Raw genomic sequence first — 21,639 nt, 5'->3', positions numbered from 1 at the left:
AATAGTCAACAAAACCTAGAATCTTTTGTCGACGTTTTGTCTGTTACTTGTCATCCATGACTTCATTTAAGAAGCTGCAAATGTTTTAAGACATTAAACAGACAGTCAAAAGTCAAAGTTACGCAAATTCAGCCATTCAACATTGGAAGTTTTTCGATAACTTTATTGGTGATAAGAGAGCGTTCTTGTGCCATTCGTGTCATGACCGGCAAGTCCTCACCACACAGGCTATACGTGTCACGAAGCAACTCTTTTGCTGAAATGTGGGCAATTATATATGTATAATTAAAAAAGGTTAACCAGTTTGATAGCTGTACTGTTCAAACCATCGCCATGATCCGTTGACTTATGAACTCCAGGGGTTTTTGTAATGGCAGCAGTGTTTTATCAAGTTTAAAACACGAGGCGCAGCCGAACTGCGAATTTATTGAACGGCTTAAAAATCTTCTGATGTAGAACAACTCATTCTTGCACTAATATTTAGATTTGGGGTTATTTTGGCCTAGAAAATTGGACGTAAAGTTTAGCCGTGTCTTTATCAGATATAAAGACACTCATTAAACATTAATTTCTTTTGTATTTTCTTTATGAATTATTAATGAGTTTTTTAATGTTAAATAAGCTGCTTACTTGTTGCCTCTGGTTTGATAACATAGTTTGCTCGCTGTTATATCCTCTTTTGGTTTTCTTAGAATTATGTTAATCTTTGTAGTGTTTTCGTTGTTAACCTTTAGTTTACAATGTGATAATTAATGAACATATAATGAATATGTGACTTCTTAGCTTGAGAAAGATTTCAGAAATAAATTTGTAATTTACTGTTATTTTACGAGATGTTAATTGTCTCAAAACTACAAAAATGCAAAATCTAATCTGCAACTGTCTTAAAAAATATTTGTATACAAAATTGTATGCAGACTTGTTTTATAAAGTGCAAATAAAATTCAGGTATAAAAAGTGAGAGTGTAGAGAGTATTTTCGTGAATGGCCTTTCCCCGTGAAATGTGAAATGTCTGAAATGGTTAGGGGTTTTCCCCTCGTGAATTGTGATTTCGTTATTAGCTGTGAACCGTGATTTTGATTAATTTGGTCCTGTTATTTTCGACACCTATCATTACATAATAAACAATGTTCCGTGAAATAAATTTCATAGCCTCAGATTCTCAGTTCGCGATCCCCCTCTGGCCAGGAGCGATGTGAGGCTCAAAGGCAAAAACAATGAAAACGAAGCTTAATGAAAGATTCCCTTTTCGTGAACTGTTTCAAGCAGCGTTTACAGAATCGGTGCCCAAATTTCATCTGCATTGACACTGGTTCGCGCATGGTGGAACATGTCACACACTTCGGACATAACAAACCTTGCAAAACAAACCTTCCTTCGCCCAGCCCCTGAGGAAGGTTTGTTTTGCAAACCGAAATATAGGGCAAAGTTTTTTCAATATATTCTAGTTTTTTTCTTTTTATCCAGTTTGTTTATTTTTGACCGCTTTAGCCGTCAGGATCAGTTTGCCATCTATATTTTCTGTTTCTCCTGACGTGATTGACAGCAGTATCAAATCGAAACATTTGGTCACGCAAGTTGGACGCGCTTCCTGTTTTTCCCAGAAAGCGAAAGTGATTAAAATGGCGGAGGGCGGAAATGTACCAGAGCTTGGCGGGTACGATTTCGAGTTTACCAGTACAGTTCCCGAGTATTGGGAATGTCTTGTGTGTCAGTTAACAATGAAGGATCCTGTTCAGATTGTAGGATGTGGACACAGACTTTGTAATATCTGCATGGAATCCCTGTTAAGGTAAAGACAACAGTTATGCAGTTTTTTTATGCTCCACTGAACGTTTGCAACAGTGTAGATCGGACCTAATTTATGTGATTGAAAACTCTATAAATGTATCTGTGACGGTGATAGTTGATTTATTTTGCACCGAGTGCGTTTAACGTAACCACAACTAACACATTGCTATTAGAACCTGGGCATGTTTCATATCTGAAAGTTCGATGGGCAACAGGTCTTGTTTGTTGGTCTTGTTAGAAGAGGGTTTTTTACCCTCGGCTAGATTCTTCTGACACTTAAATGAATTCATTCATTCATTCATTCATTCATTCATTCTTAGTTTATAATTCAACTGATTCCTATCCTAAGCATGTAAAAGTCAGCGATGAAATCGAACAACGTTTCGGAGTCGTCATTACACAAATTACATGCTTATGTGCGTGCATCGCTAAACCTTTCCTTCATAAGGATTTCTATCCTACGCGTATTAACATTTCCTCGCAATAATCCGATAATATTTCTTCGCACACCTGAAATTATTCGACAGATGGTTATTTATTTTTATTTCTATGTATATTTCTCTTTGCTTTAGGCGCCCTTCACCAACATGTCCAGCAGACAGGCAGCCTTTGTCACGTGAGAAGGTATTTTTCAACACGCTACGCAAAAATTTTTTTTGGGATCACTTTCTTGGGGAGCTTGGAAACCAGGCTTGATTTGGTAGCCGAGCCTTCTCCTCACAATGTAACCTTGTTTACAGACAACAGCGAAATTTTCACAGAATATCCACTGAAACTTCTTGAGAGTATCAGATGTTTGTTTAGAAATGTCAAGCGATTCCAAAAATTATTTTGGTTTTCTAGTTGACGAAATATCCGAACTTCGGTATACAATAAAATCGCTATGTTCTCGACACTCTTTACTTAAATAACCCAATAAGAATATTCGATGTTTGTTTAGAAATGCAAAGCGATTCTTAAAATTATTTTGGTTTCTAAGTGGACGAATTTTTCGAGCTAAAAAAAATATAAAATAGCCATAAAATCGCTAACAATACACCCGCTCATCTTTATTTCGATGTGTTTCACAAACAAGACGGATCGAAATCCGCCAATCACAGCCCACTAGTATGACCTTCTGAACTTGTGGGCTTATTTGCATGAAATCAACACTGGCCGGAAATGAGCCCACAAGTTCAGAAGGTCATGCTAGTGGGCTGTGATTGGCGGATTTCGATCCGTCTTGTTTGTGTAGCACATCGACAAATGAGCGGGTGTAAGTGTCATGAACATAGCGATTTTATGGTATACCGAAGTTCGGATATTTCGTCAACTAGAAAACCAAAATAATTTTTGGAATCGCTTGACATTTCTAAACAAACATCTAATACTCTCAAGAAGTTTCAGTGGATATTCTGTGAAAATTTCGCTGTTGTCTGTAAACAAGGTTACATTGTGAGGAGAAGGCTCGGCTACCAAATCAAGCCTGGTTTCCAAGCTCCCCAAGAAAGTGATCCCAAAAAAAATTTTTGCACACGCTACTGCAAGTCACGCACGCGGTCACGCAAAACTCCCGATCGAAATATAATCACTTACCCTTACATTATTTACATAGCCTGTGAACGCAGACGTATTTCGCTTTGTTAAGCGGGTGGGGGTGGGTAAATAAAAATAAATTAATTAATTAATTACCTTTATTCAGACACAGTTGTCCCCAATTAGCACAGCCGTGCTAAATACATTGACACTTAAATAAAGTTATTATTATTATTTATTGCTAGAAGCTTGTATAATATAATTTAATTGGTAAACGCAGGATAAAAAGGTTGAAATATGGTGGATTAGAAAAGAATTTTATTAAGGAGCGTCTCACAGGGTTTTGGGAACAAAGGAAAATGGTCAATTTCAGCTGGAGAACAGGGTAGGAACAAAATGCTGTGAAAAGGAGGACAAACAAAATTAGAAAAGAAAAAGACGTAAAAGGGCCTTAATATCTTGTGACATTGTCTATGCTCCCATGTTGTCAATGTTTTATAATTATTCATTTATTCATATGTTTGTTCATTCCCGCATTCGTTCGTTCATTCACTCCTTGACTGACTGACTGACTGACTGACTGACTGACTGACGAGGATTTCCGGCGGTCCTTGAACTGGAGGAAAATTGGTATGAGTAGTGAATTCATCGTGAACCTTAAATTCGTAAAGAAGATAAGGTAGTTCGGATCCCTGCTTACAGATTTTGTAGTTAGTAAGTAATTAGTCTCAAAAGGTCAAAACTAGGGTATCTTTATCCTCGTGAGACATTGCCATGGCAACAAATTTTGACGTCACAGCGACCTCAATTCATTCGGAAAAACCCATAAAAATTTGTTCTAAACATTTTCCTGAACGTAATTGGTATGGCTGCGATAGAAGATGGGCATGTCTAAACCATTACGAGGCACCTTAACTTAACTTGGGGGTTAAGAGCAAGCAAAAGAGTAAAGCATGGAACAAGGGCGGAAAAATGTGAGACCGAGGAAACACCGCCCCTACCCCCATGCTCCTGCTTTCCCCACCCCCCTGCTCCCCAGATTGGCATTCTGCTCAGAGAAATCTAAATATTTGTTTGCACACAAAAAAGCCACTTTACGTTTTCCAAAAAAGAGAGCCTTTTAAGCCCAAGTGGCTCACAGCTTTTGGTGCTTACCTCCGGATTTTGTAGCATGAAGTGGCAAGGAGTATTCTAACTCCCCATAAATGGGATGCTTGTCTATCGCAGCATTCTATGGTTGCCTTGTCAATTGCTGGTGTCATATTTGTCATATTTATACAATGAAAGGAAAACTACGACTTCAAACCGATGACCGGAGGGGTGAAGCAAAGATCTAGATCACTATAGGAATATGAATAGAGATAAACAAAAAAACCAAGTCAAAATGAAAGACAAAGAGAAAAGAAAAGATTTATGTTGTACTCAGATTGGTCACAATATATATTTTTTATGTTTATGTTTGCTGCTTTATTTATCCATAATTATGTTCCTGGCCCCAGTTGTTCGAAGGGTGGATAACGCTTTCCAATGAGTGCTGACAAAACATACTACTCTATCCAATGGATAGTGATTTATTGGGTGGATAGCGTTATCCAACCTTTGAACAACTGGGGCCTGGGCGCAGCGAGGCACTGTGATCGAGTAACGTGTCTTGCCTAAGAACACAACACAGTTACCCGAGCCAGGACTCCAACCGGAACGCTTGATCCGAAGTTCAGCGTACTAGCCATAAGGCCACTAACGTTTTTTTATTCTCCCCGCCATATTTTAATGGTGGTAGATATTTCCAGATGCGGCTTGTCGTCGCCAAATTCTGGATCTTTCAGTGAAGTGTTCTCATTTTGGATGTTCATGGACAGGAGAACTGCGTGCTGTGGAGGTATTATCTTTTGATTTTTTCTGTAAGTACCGCCACAGGATACATTGGCATTGGGGCTAAATAAAGGCCGTTTTGCCGCAAGATTTCACAACTGGTTTTACCAAAAACTCAAAACCACTAAGTTGAATGAACAAATAAGTTAAATAGTGCAGTTTTTGGCGTTTCCTGTTTGTCGCAAATGTCAGTGAATATAAAACTAAAAGTGGTTTGAAACAGTACTTCAGAAAGAATGGTCAAACTTGAACACAATTAATGTCACGCTGGCAACAATAAAATTGAAGCGAAAAGTTAACCGCATAAACTAAGGTTACACAATTAGTGTATTGAGGTGCTATGCATAACTACAAAAGATAAACTGTGTAAAATTTGAAAGACTGTAACAGCTTTTCCTTCGAAAGTACCCAAGCTGACCATATTTTACGATGCTGATATTTTATATTAATATGTTTTGTATCTGAAGAAACACCAGTCGGAATGCCAACTCAAGGTGGTCAAGTGTCCAAATTCAGGCTGTACAGAGAAGCTTACCAAGCAAGACCTGCAGGGTCACATGGCAAATGAATGTTCTTGGAGGAAAGTAAACTGCGAATATTGTCAAGAACCGTTCACCGTGAATCAGAAACAGGTTTGTAAATTTTCGTATTATAGGCGTTGACTTGTAAACACGCAACAGTTTCCAACAGTGGAGTTTTTTGTGTTTTTGTTCAAGAACACGCCGGCAGCATTTTCCAATATTGTTGGAAGAAGTATAAGAGTCATCGATCTTATGTGCTCCAACAATTTTTGTCTGAGATTATAACTACTCTGCTCTGTGAGCGGGATCACCTTTGGGTCACGCGCTAGCGGCGTAGTCGTGAAAACGAGTCACTCGCCGACTCGTTGTGGGTCTTTTCGTTCTCGGTCCGACTCGTTCTCGGTCTTTTCGCGGCTTCAAACGTCATTCACTCTTGTGGCTCAAAGAACTTGCACACGATGTTGAATGTCAATTAATAACAAAGCGTAAACTGCTAGCTAAGTTTTAAGCAAAGTGCGATCTTTTGCCTTTTTTTAATTTTGCGAACCAAGACAGGTGAATTTAGTTATGAGTTGCATCGTTAGTTTCGAAAGTGTTCAGTCTAATTCAAACTTTTCTGTGATTTATTTAAGGAACATTTTGGTGTTTGTCGAAAGTTTCCTGTTCAGTGTACTAACAAGTGCGGCTTGAGAGACATCCCACGAGAAGAGGTTTGTTTTATGCCATTATACTTAACTGACTCACATTGCTGAACACACCTTATTGGCTATATTTACTTAAAAATGGACGAGTAACCAGGATCTATCATATTGTAAAAGCTGGGAGCGTTCTCTGGCTAAAAACTTGTTTAAAAATATAAGCTTTCGGCTTCCAAACTACAGCCTTCAGCGAATGATAAAAATGGCGCGGATGAATGAATATATAGGGGAAAATGTGTGAAAATAAAATGCAGAACAAAAAGGCCTAAATAAGGTGACAAAAAACAAGTAAGAATTAAATTAATAAAAGAAAACTATTTTAAAAGGATGGAAGATTGTCTGGGTGAATGACTTGGCATTTTTGTACGCTTCAGTTGTCATGTCAGTGTGCCATGACTCAAGAGTTTTTCGCACCCGATAGTCACCCTTGCATTTGTTGCAATGTTTTACGTTTCTGATGTGTTCTTTTCTTCGCGTCTGTAGACATCTGATTTTTATCATGAATGATTTTTATCATTCGTTAAAGGCTGTAGTTTGGCAGCCGAAAGCTTATATTTTTAAACATATTTTTAGCAGGGAACGCTCCCAACTTTTACAAAATATTTACTTCGTCCACGTGTTTGTCTTTTTTTATTGTTCAATCAATAACTGTAAGGACGTCTCGGGATTATCTTTGATAGATTAAAATAGATAAGCTTTCATTGTGGAAGGAGCTATCTACTTCTGCGGGAATACCCATAGGTGCAGTAAAGAAAATACTGTCTACAGGGAGGGGTATCCATAGTGTGCAATATATTGCAGGGGGACCACCCATCCGACGAAAGATGAACCGGCCCAGAATACGAATTCCGAGGAGAAATATAATTTGTTTATACGTTTATACCAGATTTTGTTGTTGTTTTTGTTTTCCTTTGTTACAGCTTGAAGCTCATGTTCGGGATGAATGTCCTGCAACCAAAGTTCAGTGTGAATACAAGAACATGGGATGTGAAGCAGTGGTATGTACTTGTTTAATTATATCCTGATTCAAAGTGTTCTCAGTAACACAAGCTTCAGTGTGAATACAGGAAATAAGGATGGATGTAATTTTTTATATATAGAAAACTTTTAACATGCCCTCAGTATGCATACAGGATTCTAGGATATGAAGCGCTGGCATTAACTTGTCTATATATTATAAAAATTCCTTGGAAGAGGAGGAGCTGGATGTTTAGAACTGACAATGATCATTCTCGTCACCAAACTGGTGCTCGCGATCCATTTGGACAGCGCCAAGGATCGAAACCTCTGGCAGGCTCCAACACCGGAAGTAGATAGATAGATGATCTTTATTTAAAAACACGGTGAAGTCCGCGATTTACGGATTCATTGTCAGATCTGACAAATCTGATTGTCTGAAAATACAGAACGAGCACTCTGTGCATGCTCAAAAGTTGGGACCGGCCAGAGGTCTCGATTCTTGGCGCAGTCCAAATGAATGGCAAGCTCTGGGATCGAAAATGCGACAATTGTTAACCTGTTCGTAGCTCTCGGTAGTTGGGGGAGAGCAAAAAACGCGGGCGAGGGAGGACAAAACGAGAGGAGCCTCACGTTATCGTTCTCCCCCAACTACCGAGACCCTTGGTGCTTACCATTTAGCCAAAAACTCTGGAAATTTCGTTCATGTGTTCATAATTTCTCTGCACAGGATCTCGAACGTGCCGATTGTCACTCGAAAAATTGGCACTGCAAAAATGTTTTTACTCAGTGATAGTTTAATGGTAAGCGAAATTTCATCCAGTTGGTCGGTATATTCGAAAAATCGCTTACCATAATTATGCAACGGTCACACCAACTGGATTTTTCCTACAAATGGTAAGCACCCCCTGGAACAGGCTAGACAATTGTATACAGCACCGTAAACCATGTTACTAGGGAACGCGCATGTCCAAAAATGCTTGGAATATAATTTGCTCACTTGTTGAGTTTGAAAAATTATTTTGTCTGATAACAGTTTCCAAGATCAAACGCCAAACCTCACTCGGAAACTCAAGTTGAACGCCATTTGAACCTGGCCCTTCGCGGTCTTGAAGCCACTCAGCTTCAAGTTCACGAGCTGGTCAGCCTGGGTAAGGAACAGTCACAGCAGATTGAGCGACAGTTACAACAGATAGAGCGACAGTCACAACAGATAGAGCGACAGTCACAACAGATAGAGCGACAGTCACAGCAGATTGAGCGACAATCACAACAGATTGAGCGATTGATGGTCAAAGAAAAGGAACAGTCACAGCAGATAGAGCGATTGATATCCAAGGATAAGGAACAGACAGAACAGATAGAGAGGCTCAACTGTTCTCCGTTTTTATGGAAGATTCCCGACTTTCAAGCCATTTATGACAGAGCAGTGACAGGGGAACAAGAAGTAATATTTAGTGAGCCATTTTATTTGTTTACATGCGGATATAAATTAAAACTCAAAATGTTGCCGAATGGTGGTTCTGCAGATCCTCATCTAAACATAATGTTTAAGGAAAGATTTCTGTCGCTCTATATCATTGTCGTTCCGGGGGAATATGATTGGTTGGTACCCTGGCCTATTGAAGAGGAGGTATGCATAACTTTGATTGACCAGGAACCACGCCAGGATATAAGAAAAAACATATCGAAAGTCGTTGGCTTTAAGAATGCAAGCCAACGGTCACGTGCACGCCCTCAAAGCGAGAGTAACGTTGGACTCGGGTTCGTTAACTTTGTCGATCAAAACGTTTTAAAAACTCGATCATACTTGCATAACAATACGATGTTGTTAACGGTCAGAAGACATCAGACAGAATGATTGCAAAAAAATAAACATGTATGTTTAGTTGTCAGAATTAAAAATTAGATTTTCGCTCTCGATTTCTATCGCTGATAAAATACAAAAATACAAGTAGCACAGCGAATAAAATTACTGCTTGAATTGTATATTAGAATAGTGGTGCAATTCTACTAAAGGAGGATATTTCCATCCTCTCAGCGTGCTCAGTGCACTTATCAGAAAATAGTGTGCAATGCACGCATTTCAATTGAATTTGTTTACGGATTTTCTTGCTTTACAAATCAAATCAAAGACAACAGCTAAACAGCTTTACCTTAGTCTTATAATATTCTACAAAAACTTTATCTCGATCAGGATGGGTTTTGGCCCATTAGAATATATTTCAGTCGACGTCCGTTGCTTGTCATTCATAACTTCAGCCAAGAAGCTGTTAATGTTACATTGAACAGTCAGTCAAAAACCACATGTTACGCAAATATAACCGTTCACGATTTGAAGTTTGTCGAGCAACTGATTGACTCCTCGTTAACATATATACATTTTGAAGTTGATAAGATATATTTTTATCGTTGCAGTGCTGGGGGTAGCCTCCAACGGAGACTATGATGGGGGAACAAAAATAATTTTATTCGGGGAGGCTCCTCTTAAAGGTGTAAACCCTTACACTTTCATACGCCATTTTTGACAGAAAAGGCAACCATATCGTATGCCTTTGATAGAAAAATTGCACCTTTTCAACATACCTACAGAGGGGATGCTGCAGTCTCTTTTTTGAATGAATCGACCTTTCGTAGGTCTGTTCGACATGTTTTAAAAGGTCCTTTTAATTACCAAAATGAAAGATTTCGCTACCTATGTAAACTCCAACTCGTAACATCCCTACCCTTCTATATAACTACAGCCTAAATAAGGTACCCTTTTTGGGCGGCCGGAGCCTCCACGTCTAGTTCACTAGACTAGAGGGGTGGCGGGGGGTGTCCTATAGCGTTTCTTTTACTGAATTGTGGCAAGCTGTATACAATTAAATTAACGCACTTTGATAACTGTTTTTAAACACCAGTTTTTGCTGAGTTGCTTGCTTGTTGCTCTGGTTTGATAACATAGTTTTCTCGCAGAAGATAGTATCCTCTTTTGGTTTTCAGATTAAATTAATTTAAATAAGCATTTTTAAGTTTTTTGATTGTTAACCTGTACTATGAAATAAACCACGTGTAAATTGGTAATGATTTGTTATTTTAGTTTTTTTCATTATCTCTTGTCTTATAATATCTCTTGTCTGATAACATGAAAAATCTTATTTGCAATTTACTGTAACAAAAGACATTTGTATACCATCCTGTATACACAGTTGAATGTAGTATATGGCGCAAATAAAACTCATGTATATAAAATGGGTCCCGAACAGTATTCCTCCAACACAGTAGCGATTCAGCAGATTTACCGGATACATTGTCTACTAACAAAGCAATTATCATTTTTTCTCTTTTTATTTGACATCAGTACTATTTCACTCTCACACTATTCTTCTATTCGGGGATTTCATGCTTATACATTTCCCCCAAAGGCTGTTTTCAATATTTACAGTACTATGTACAAGTATAACACTTACGGTTCTACCTAACCTACATGTATTTTAAAATTTTGTCGCCTAGCTATTTTTAAACGGAACTTGTACAGTAGTTTCCCTCTCAGCCAATCAGAATTATGCATGTACAACCGTCGTGAAGTTTCCGACGAAATCTTCCGGCTTGCGTCGACTGCTCGGAGAGATGACCGGGAACAAGCTGTAGGTACGCTCAGTTGTTTACCTTCCGTAATGAACTCCTCCCGGGGGGGGGGGGGGGGTTCAGGAAACAAAGGAACATGGCCATAGCATAATTTGGAACAAGGGAACAAAAGGAAAATAAAGCTAGGAACACGGGAGCAAAAACTGTGTTTCTGATATTTTAGGGAAAAGAGATAAAAAAAAATCGACAAAATACTTTTTAGGGAGCAAGGTAACACAGGGGAATTCTTTTGGGAACAAGGGAACATGGACCCCTTCCAGAGAGGGGCTCTGTAATCGGTTCAGTGCGTTTATGGCGCTCTATCGACTGACAAACTAGACTACTCATTGCTTTTATTTAAAAAGTTTCGTTTCATTCTCTTGACTCCTGTTGAGTCAATGAACTAAACACTACTGCCCTTTGAGTTGTGTGTACTTTTTCCATAACGTAGCCAGACGTTAAAAATATCATGTGCTGCTTTCGATCAAAATGTCTGTTTTACTTAGGGCTGCCGTTAATGATGATCACATTAATTTCCCTTAATAAAAGCCCAACACTGTAAGTCGTCCTTGTACCACCAATGCTAACACAAATTATGACTTCATAGTTATTGATAGACGGCGAACAACCGCTGTTAAAAGATATGTTGATACCAAGGGGGTCCATTACAGAGGGGGTACAGCGAGAGGAACTGATACAGCCCCAGATGAGTACACAGGATATCTCAGAGGAGGGTCCGCTGCTTGAATGGTGAGGTTCCTGAGTAGCGTGGGATGAGCCTGGATACTGTACCGCTCCTCATCATTATTAGTAAAGTACAGAAGCTCTAGCGCCAGAGAGGCCCACTGATCCCGCACGCACTCTCCATTAAGGCGCCCTACTGGGGCCATTATCTCTTGCTTTGTGAGAACACGGCTGGTGTATGTGCCCTAAAGTAATATGAAGAAAATTGATTTTGAATAAAAGGATTTAAAATCGACAAAATTCTGAGGAATATAATTAAGCATGAACTTACGTATTCTATTTAAGTTAATAACAACATTTAGCAGATGTTGGGCGGCTCTCCTGTATATAAGCTATGTGCACACCCCTGTACTGAAAATCGGAGCATCAATTTTCGACGTTCCAGTTAATAAATGTCATAGCCTAAAATTACCTTGTTTTCATGTTTGTTAGGTAAATATAAGCCAACCAATTTAAGACAGTGTACAAGAACTAAACTACAGCTACGTACTACATGTAAACGCAATGACTTGCACTGCCGACGAAAAGCCGAAACTAAAACACAAGATGCCAATTTTTGTTGTTGTTCACAACTTATACATATCCAATTCTTTAATCGTTTGCGTGACAGCCGAAGCTTCATCTGAGAAAAAGAATGGAAATCAGATATTTTAAAAAGGTATACACATTCAAAGATTTAACAAAAGCTATTGTAGATCCTACCTTGCCTTTGTCTCTACCCAGCGAGAAAAGGAATGGCTTTTCATGCATGATTGACAGCTGCCAATCGTGATCTGTCTCGGTTCCTAGGTACCAGTCCCTATCATACTCTGTCATGTATTTTGCTAGTTCCTCTTCGCTTGTCACTTCCCCAAGAACAGCTTCGTCATAAGTTAACTTGAATGCATACCTACACGATCAACACCCAAACATTAATTATGCTACGTTGAAAGTATTCCAGTCTAGCGATCCCTTCAAATACTACCTGAAGACTTCTCGACAGCTCTACTCGCAAGAATATTTTCACTTATTAGACTGCGCCTTTCCCAGAGTGGTCAAACCACGATAATAAAACAGCCGCTTAGAAAAAATTAGTCGTTGTAAGGCAAAAATCTGGCACAATGTTTGCACAACGTAACGTAAATACCAGTGAGCTTGGGAGAGCTGGAGACACAGGGTAAAGTTAGTTCAAATTCTTTTTAGTTCTCCCGTAAAATTAATATATTTGTACGATTTCTGCCAGTTTTCTGACTACCATAAAACGCATTTTTTCCGCTCCGCCTTCCTGCGTGTAAGCGGCTCTAATCACCTTCTAGAAGATGGTTTTCCATGTTCTATAAGATAGGACATAGGAAAACCATCTTCTAGTTGGTTTAGAATATAGCATTAAAAAGAGTACAGAACTTACAAGTGAAAGTTTAGTTTATTCTTTTCTTTGGCGGTTTCTTTATAAATAAACCAAGATACCATTTCATTCATATTTCCTATGAATATGGTTCTTTTCTCCGACTACCAAAAGATTCTCACAAAGCCGACAAATCTAGTTGAAATATTTACGCATTCAAGTTTGGTTAAGCCTACTTCAATTTCATTCAAATGAAAAATTTTCATGCGTTCGTTTCGCACCAAGTTTTTCAAATTTTTCTCTACTTTCGATTCAGTTAAAAAGAACAAAAGTGAAGTGTTCTGTCTTCAGATTGTGGCTAAAAAAAGGTTTCTTACCTCAAAGCGTTTCTAGAGTCCGGCCTGTTTTGCTTAATAATTTGCAATCAATTTCGGGCAGTTTACGGCAAAATAGTGGCGTACACAACTCCAAAGAAAAACAACAAATTTCAACGATTCTTTCTTCATCTGTCGCTTCCTTTGGCACTGTCTTACTTCCATTTAAGCAAGTAAAACGTTTCTGATAAAAACTTGCTGCTTTAAAGCATCATTTAAACAACAAAACAACAGAATAGAGGCGAAGTCGACGAAGTCGTTCAGCAAAATTCGACAAACAATTCGCACATCCGGGGTACCGGGCTTCTATAGTTTTCAGCTATGTTCTATAAAAAATAATGCCCGCTTGAATTCCATCGCGCGTATACAGCGGCTATATTCTAAATAACAATGATCGATAAAATCGTGATTTTTCAAAACAAACAAACTGGATGATTTAAGATCTATTTAAATTTTTAAATGATTCTTTTACAGCTCAACGCCTCATACCTGTAAGCTTTCAGGACCAGCGATTTAAGCTCGGCCTCCTTTTCCAGCCAATCAACATACATTGACCAAGGTACGTCACCAGTGTACACCTTGTGCACGTGACCAGGACCAGCTGCTACCGCAGAGGATCCTGGGAATCCCAGCACTTCCACCAGAGAGCATAACAAGCACATGTTAACTGTTTATAGAAGCCGACCAGCGCCGAATCCCCGAGAATACTTTGAGCAACGGCTTCGCTGTCCTTTCCAAAGTTTAAACTTTTCACGACATGTCTAAACCAAAAATCTGGAAATTTTGATGATAATGAGTCTAAATAATGTTTCTCGACAGGGATGGAGAATTTCCACTGAGATGGCAAATCAAGTCTATGGGCATGCTCTGATGTGAATGCCGCTGGCTTCACAGCATTGCTTGCGCCTGGCTTTGCATTGTTATTAGCAGCTCCATATCTTGGAATGTCATAATTAAAGTCACTCAAAACTGGATCACCTTTTTTAATGAGATTTTCTCTGGAACCTTGGTTTTTAGATGCTCTAGACTGGCCGATATCTAGCGCCGGAAATCCACCAAGATTGAAAGATTCTTCTAGTTCGTCTATACCTTCGTCAGCTGCAGGAAAACCACCAAAGCTAACAGAATGCTTGTGTTTTCTAAGGCTCGTGAAGCTTTCATCAAGTTTCAAACTTTCTTCAGACCACACGCTATAGCTCAGACTTGGTAAAAATCCGCTTTGACAGCGTTTAGCCGAATCGACCCTTGCGGGTTCCTCTCGATCTTGCGAATTCAAGGTCTTGAGTTAATTGCCTGCCAAATGAGGCCTCTGTTTGTTTTGTAGCCAGTAAAGCTTCCACTGAAATCACTACTTCGACTGCAAAACGCTAAATGTTTTCCGTCACGAAATAATCGTGTTGTAAGCACGATGAAGCGCGGGCTGAGGGTTTGTCTACGACATCCATTTTCCGGGTGGTCGTGACTTCCAGTCACGCTATCAGCCATAGCTTGCGTTCTCCTGCCCTGATTGGACAAGAAATAACAGCACATTAAATTGCACCCTTGGTCGGACGTGCCGGACGCGCTTCCTGTTTTACTCAGAAAGCGAAAGTGATTAAAATGGCGGAAGGCGGAAATGTACCCGAGCTTGGCGGGTACCATTTCGAGTTCATCAGTACAGTTCCAGAGGATAGGAAATGTCTTGTGTGTCTTTTCACAATGAAGGATCCTGTGCAGATTGAAGGATGTGGACACAGACTTTGTAGTATCTGCATGGAATCCTGGCTGAGGTAAGACATCAATAATCTCGATTAGTACTCCGAGCGCACTGAAAATTAAACTTTGATTACAAAATTAACAGTGTCTTAAATGTAACGGTCAAGAATTTATAAGTTTGGTATTGAGCGTGTGATCATTACGTTTGGAAAAATATTCAGTGTGTTTAGATCTGTTTAGAGTAAGAGCATGCTGTTTCATTCTGAGCAACGGAGGTATTTTTTGTCTTTCTTGTTGATCAAATTATTATCCATACACAAAAAACATATTATATGTTATTTATTACGTTAACAGTGCTGTACATTAAGGGTTTTCGGACTTTCATGAAAGAACAATTAATCCAACGATATTTCCTTCCATGCATAAGATTTATTTTTATGTAAATTTGTCTTTGTTCAGACGTCCTTCGCCGACATGTCCAGTAGACAGAAGCCCTTTATCACGTGAGAAGGTATTTTTTAAAATCACTTTTGTGTCGTGGTATTCACTAGTCACGCAAACCAGCGGGAGGTAGGCAAATGCCCGACTTAGTTCAAAGCTGCGCATTTTAAACCGTTGGTCACCAAGCTTCCCAAATGTTACAATCCTATACAAATCTACATCATGAGTGAAAGCTGCTTTATAATTTTACTAAATGTAAGATTAAAATGTGTTTACATAGCTATAAGTTAGGCCATATAAAAAATTGTTTCTCGTCCCCGCGCGCTTCATTTTTGGAGGCCGCCTCTCTTTCTTTATTATTTGTTATTGGAACGAACAAGAACCAACAGGCGCTACTTTCACGAGAGTTTTCAGGCAGTGTATATCATAAAACGAAGCATTTATTAAATACTGAGTCCTACTGACGTATTTAATGCACTCTTCCTTCTTATTGAGATATGTCGTATGACGCATCACGTTGTTGTTTAAAACATGTATCAAAATAAACCAAATTTGTGTTTAATCAATATCTGACGTTTCTTTTATTAATATTTGACCGACGAATTCCAACTTATCCTTGGGGGAGGGTAATTATTTGTAAAGAAAGCACTCAACTAGAAATAACAAAAAGTCGGAATAACCGAGGCACCCGTCAGCTTTTTTTATTGAAATCCGGACGAGAAACATTTGTTATTTTCATTTTTTTTTTAATTTTTTTTTTTTAATTGGCCTTTATTTAATTCACCGCGTTAATGTTTTTAAATGGCAGATATTTCTAGATAACGCTTGTCATCGCGAAATTCTGAATTTCACCGTGAAGTGTTCATATTCTGGATGTTCATGGACAGGAGAACTGCTTGCTGTGGAGGTATAATCATTTGACCTTTTCTGTTTGTACCGCCGAAAGATCACATTACTTCATCGCAAGCAACACTAAATTAGATAAGCATCTAAGACTTGATTAAAATAGCGTTCTTTTGGTGTCCATTCTGTCCGTCACAAGATCGAATACACACAGACAAGCAAAACAAACGCACTTCAACTCTGAGACTAGAGACAAAAGTTGATCAAAATTACAAATACCCTGTCTGGCAATCAAGCTGAATTGAACGTGATGATGAAATTAAAGGAAATAAATTGTAACGAAAAAGTTGGAATAACGCATAAAATTACTTCATACATTCTATTGAGATCGTACTAGTATGGATAAAATTAATTATATAAAACAGACTGTTAGAGCTTTTTATAATTTGCCTATCCAGAATAATGACATCGTTTAGATTTATCACTAATTTCCGGCCTTTGCCCATTTCGTGGGGTGGCTCTTTTGCTGCTGCTCATCCTCCTCTTTCTTCTCCGACTTTGGGCTTTCCACTTACCACCATTTTTGTAGCATTTTATCTTTCCGTTCAATTTCGAGGGTACCAAAGCTAACCATTTTACGAAGTCGTGTCTTTGAAAAGCGTTCGCTTTTTTCTTCCTTTTTTATTATTTCATTGAAGGAACACCAGTCAGAATGTCCATTCAAGGTGGTCAAATGTCCAAACCTAGGCTGTACAGAGAAGGTCATCAAGCAAGACCTGCAAGGTCACATGGCATTTGAATGTTCTTGGAGGAAAATAAACTGTGAATATTGTCAAGAATCCATCATCATGATTCAGAAACAGATTTGCAAAAAATTAATATGTGTTCAAAAACAAAGTTAAAATATCAGTAAAAGCTAGAATGCTGGGAAGCATGCAGCAGTTGTCAACGTCGATGTCGTTGTTGTTACTGTTGTTTTTCAGTTTTTTCATGATCACGCAACATTTTCCGACATTGTTGTGGGTAGACCCACCGAGCAACGTTTTTCTAAAATTGTAGCTTTCAAACGAAAAGCGAAACGTCAGCTTTTGGAATTTGCCACGATGTAAGGTTCTTAACCTATTTTCGCTCAACTTCATGTTCAGTGTCAATTTATTAGCAGTTTATTGGCATTTAATTTATTGGCAGTTTAGCTGCCAATTTAGCTTAGTTTATCTCCACTTAAGTCTATTACTTTTTACGTTTGTAAGCTGGCTTATCATGACAGTTTGACCATTCCGTGGTGTGGTACATGTGGCGCGATAAAGTGTTGACATTCGAAAGTGCTCTTATTAATTAACTTAATTTTGTGTGTTTTACTTCAGGAACATTATGGTGTTTGTGGAAAGTTTCCTGTTCAGTGTACTAACAAGTGTGGTTTGAGAGATATTCCACGGGAAAAGGTTTGTTTTAAGTTACTAACACGTGAGAGAGGCACTGCTAAGCACAGCTTATCACTGTATGGCTTATCTACTCCATGCACTGTAGTTTAAACAGTATTTGGTGTAAAACAATCTCATAGCTTTCCATCTACTAGTGTTAAGTGCAGGGGCGTATCTAGCCTATAGGCCCGTAGGCCCGGGCCTACAAATGTTTTAGCTACCCACTCAAATTTTTAAAATGTGCTATCAAGATAGCAATTGAGGTTGAACCACTTTCAAGATGAAATAGAAAGCAATATGCATTAAAAATGTCGCAACTACCCTTTCTCGACCCTTAAAGTTACAGTCAACTCTCACTATAACGGACACCTTCGGGACCACAAATTGGTGTCCGTAATAGAGAAAGTCCGTAGTAGCGGGAGATGTTTTCAGTTATTCTTATTCGCTGGGACTTCAACTCCCGTTCGTAATAATGGGGTGTCCGTAATAGCGTGGTGTCCTTGCGGCAAGGTGGGAGTTGGCTTAGTGTATGGCATCTCTTACTGCCGTTGTTCTGCGATCTTTATCACCAAAACTGGCCGCACACTACGGCAATGCTTGGTTGAGCACCTCCGCAGCATCGAAAAGAACCTACCAGGCTTTCCTGTCGCAGAGCATTTTCATACAAACTGACACACTATTCAAGATGCACAAGTAGAGATTTTTATTGAATCAAAAATATATTAACAATTGTAATATGCATGACAGTATTGTATTTGTTTGCGAGCGGTGAAGGTCAGAAAATAGCATCGTAAATCACTGGCCATTAGAGACATAATAATCATGAACGTAAAAGAGAATTGCTAAGGGCTGGCCCAGTATAACTGACAGCCACACTAGCACATTGCCATAATTTGGGTAGTCCTTTAAAAGGTGTCTGCAAATGAGCTGAAGTGGTACTTGTGCGATGGGAGCACTAAAACAACGAAAACGTCAGGAAATGCGACTCATCTTTAAACTGGGAACCAGTCAGCCGCGCGGACTGAAGCAGATTTCAAATACTTTATCTATAAGTCGTCGCGCGCTCATCGCGCGCAGCTTAGAACTTTTAATCTGTTTTTCGCCAGCAATTTTAATCTCTTTGGCGCCAGCAAGTTTCTCAACGAAACATTGAACGATTTATTGTTAAATTGGCGCTTTATACTCGAACACGAGAACTTTATTCTACCAAGTGATAGGTATGTGTCGTTAAGGACAAGTGCGTTTATATATTTAGCAATGAGTGAAAATTGCCGGCCCATTCTCGGTGATTAAATGCCAAAATCTAGGTGCTGCCGAATTGCACTTTTGAGGGCCTTTATCGGGAGGATAACCCCGAGCCCTCCCTCTAGAAGCGGCCAGGCCTACAACTCTTCAGAAAGCTGGCTACGCCCCTGAAGTGCTTCATTACGCTAGCCAGCGACAAATATTTTCCACTGTACAAGAAGATTTTTTTTACTATCCATGAGAAAAGACTATCTGTTTTTAAGGTGTGGACGTGGGCTACGAGGATGCTGAGTACAGGCCCGGGTAGGGGAGAGGGGCTATCTAATCCTAAAGGGTGGAATACACATACTCCAGGGAACCGTTCAGATGTTGTTCACTGATTGCGACTGACGAGGTGGAGTTTCTTTTATAATCTTAAACTTTCCTGTTTTTTTGCTTTTTTTGTTGTTGTTGTTTTTTTTTTTTAGCTTGATGTTAATGTTCGTGATGAATGTCCTGCAACCGAAGTTCAGTGTGAATACAAGAACCTGGGATGTGAAGAAGTGGTAAGGATATTTTGAATATATAGTCAAGTTCCTAAAGCGAGCATCACTGTGAATACAGAAATTTATTAGGACACCACGCAGTAGTATAAATGTGTTTGGAGCTTTTCACCGTTGTTCTATCAAAATTCATTATGTTTCGTGAACGCTAATTCAGAGGTGGCGGAGCCGCGTTTTGAAACGTGGGTGGCCTTGTCGTACACCAAGTCCGTAATCGATTTGTGACAATGCATAACTAGGCAGATCAGACGATCCAGCTTCATGGTGCTTTTTGGGTTGTCCTTTAGACGTCTAAAGTCGCCGATGCCACAGACAATGTCAAATACAATCCTAACAGCTTGCGGACCACTCTTAGTAGCGTTTTTGGGAGAGGAGTTTAGTTGAAAGTCCTACACCATATTATTTCGCCAAGCACGATCTGATAAAACGATTTGTGAAAAGAACACGAGAGTGAACATCTTGATATGCCAATTTTACGCTGCGCTAAAGACATTAGCAACAATTTGAACGTGATTGGACCTTTTTCAACCGTTGTTAAGATTTTGAGAGAATTTATTTCTCTGATTACAGTTTCCAAGATCAAACGCCAAATCTCACTCGGAAACTCGAATCGAAAGCCATTTGAACTTAGCCCTCCGCGGCCTTCAATCCACTCATCTTCAAGTCAATGAGCTTGTCAATCTGGTTTAGGATCAGTCACAACAGATAGAGCGATTGCTGGGCAAGGAGACAGAACAGTCAGAACAGATAGAGCGATTGATGTCCAAGGAGAAGGAAACTCAAGGAGAACGCCGTTTAAACTTGGCCGAAGAGGGCCTTCAAGCCACTCAGCTTCAAGTCAATGATCTTGTCAGTCTCGTTAAAGATCAGTCAGAAAAGATTCAGCGATTGATGTCCAGGGATGAGGAACAGTTACAAGAGATAGAGAAGCTGCAGCATTCTCCCAGTTATTCTCCGTTCGTATGGAAAATAGCTATTAATCCGTTCCAATCCTTTTCTAAAAGAGAACTCGAAAGAAAACGGCGCATAGCAGGTGATGATGTTCATTCACTTAGTGAAGAATTCAGTTTCAGTAGGCACAGTTATAAGTATTTATTGAAAATGAAAATGGCCGAATACAAGTTCTGTTACCTTAATCAGGGGCAGGAGTGTTTCAGACCAGTTGTTTTTTCCCTGTATATTAAAGTTGTTCCTGGAGAATTTGATTCGCTGTTAACATGGCCTTGCAAAGAAAAGGTGCGTGTCACATTGATTGATCAAGACCCATGCGAGGATAAGAAAGAAAACATATCACATGTTGTTGACTTTGAAATTGAGGAAGTGGAATCAAGCCAGGCGGCAAAAAAATGCAATTATGATTGCTTCATTGCTAACTTCAGTAGTGATACGTTAAAATCTCGATCATATATAAAGAATAATATCGCTTTCATAATGGTCAGCAAAGAATAAACGGATCAGTTAACGTTTGTTCTGGCAAAACTCCCGCGTTTGCCCTTTGTCATTAGCGTGTTTGTCATAAAAATATATATAAATTTTATATTTTCCAGCATTTTTTTTATGCTTTAAAGAAACATAAACAAAGTCAACGGTTAGCTGTTGCTTAGTTTCTTAAAGTTTCTCAAGTATAGTAGCATAGTGTACAAACTTACACTAAAGCTCGGCTGACACTTTTTGTTGTAAAACATATTTTTATACGGTTTTAAAGTAACTGCACTGTAATCAGGAATATGATAAATCGGTAGCATTCACGGCCTGTCAAGAAATAATGTTTGTCCTTTATCGCCTTTTTCTTGAACTTTGGTTGTTGTATGGCTTTTGATTGATTGAAGTTTTGTAAAATCCAATCAGCATTCTTAAAAAAAGTAATAGGTTTAATTTTGTAAACATAGCTGTATTAAGACTTGTTTATCAATCTAGATCTAATAAATAAAAATATAAAAAAATATGATACATGTTTCAGTCGTGTGGTTTGGCTTTTGTACGATGGGGGAATCTATATTGTGGGAGCTCACTTTTTAGAATCATAAACTGAAAATTATAAATGGT

The 21,639-nt window shown here is 38.9% G+C and overlaps 2 protein-coding genes and 1 pseudogene across 3 annotated transcripts; 2 read left to right on the top strand and 1 right to left on the bottom strand.

Moving 5' to 3' along the window:
• Window positions 1-1,601: 1,601 nt before the first annotated feature.
• On the top strand, window positions 1,602-9,216 carry LOC144635611 (TNF receptor-associated factor 6-A-like). The gene is made up of 7 exons (XM_078494698.1): window positions 1,602-1,793; window positions 2,365-2,416; window positions 5,088-5,186; window positions 5,647-5,811; window positions 6,333-6,410; window positions 7,319-7,396; window positions 8,392-9,216. Exons 1-7 carry the CDS (start codon window positions 1,624-1,626, stop codon window positions 9,214-9,216), a joined length of 1,467 nt encoding a protein of 488 aa, XP_078350824.1. The 5' UTR covers window positions 1,602-1,623.
• Window positions 9,217-11,406: 2,190 nt separating this feature from the next.
• LOC144635260 (pecanex-like protein 4) lies at window positions 11,407-14,533 on the bottom strand. The gene is made up of 3 exons (XM_078494365.1): window positions 13,896-14,533; window positions 12,411-12,597; window positions 11,407-11,893 (listed from the first exon to the last, which is right to left on the bottom strand). The coding sequence occupies exons 1-3, from the start codon at window positions 14,066-14,068 to the stop codon at window positions 11,630-11,632; spliced, it is 624 nt and encodes a 207-aa protein (XP_078350491.1). The 5' UTR covers window positions 14,069-14,533; the 3' UTR covers window positions 11,407-11,629.
• Window positions 14,534-15,000: 467 nt separating this feature from the next.
• Window positions 15,001-21,042, top strand: LOC144635610 (TNF receptor-associated factor 5-like; annotated as a pseudogene). Its single transcript, XR_013567384.1, has 7 exons — window positions 15,001-15,175; window positions 15,561-15,612; window positions 16,351-16,449; window positions 17,084-17,249; window positions 17,751-17,827; window positions 19,519-19,596; window positions 20,164-21,042. The product of XR_013567384.1 is annotated as a TNF receptor-associated factor 5-like (transcript).
• The last annotated feature ends 597 nt before the right edge of the window (window positions 21,043-21,639 follow it).

Source organism: Oculina patagonica, chromosome 13 (assembly GCF_052425735.1).
Source record: "Oculina patagonica isolate OP01 chromosome 13, crgOcupat, whole genome shotgun sequence".
NCBI classification, from domain to species: Eukaryota; Metazoa; Cnidaria; class Anthozoa; order Scleractinia; family Oculinidae; genus Oculina; species Oculina patagonica.
This window is presented reverse-complemented; position numbering and strand designations above follow the sequence as displayed.

Coding starts and splice junctions, on each gene's coding strand:
- LOC144635611 (XM_078494698.1), top strand. CDS start 1,624: ATGGCGGAGGGCGGAAATGTACCAGAGCTTGGCGGGTACGATTTCGAG. Junction 2,417..5,087: donor AGCCTTTGTCACGTGAGAAG/GTATTTTTCAAC, acceptor TAATGGTGGTAG/ATATTTCCAGATGCGGCTTG. Junction 5,187..5,646: donor GAGAACTGCGTGCTGTGGAG/GTATTATCTTTT, acceptor TTGTATCTGAAG/AAACACCAGTCGGAATGCCA.
- LOC144635260 (XM_078494365.1), bottom strand. CDS start 14,068: ATGTGCTTGTTATGCTCTCTGGTGGAAGTGCTGGGATTCCCAGGATCC. Junction 12,598..13,895: donor CTGGTCCTGAAAGCTTACAG/GTATGAGGCGTT, acceptor TTGATCGTGTAG/GTATGCATTCAAGTTAACTT. Junction 11,894..12,410: donor TGGGTAGAGACAAAGGCAAG/GTAGGATCTACA, acceptor ATATTACTTTAG/GGCACATACACCAGCCGTGT.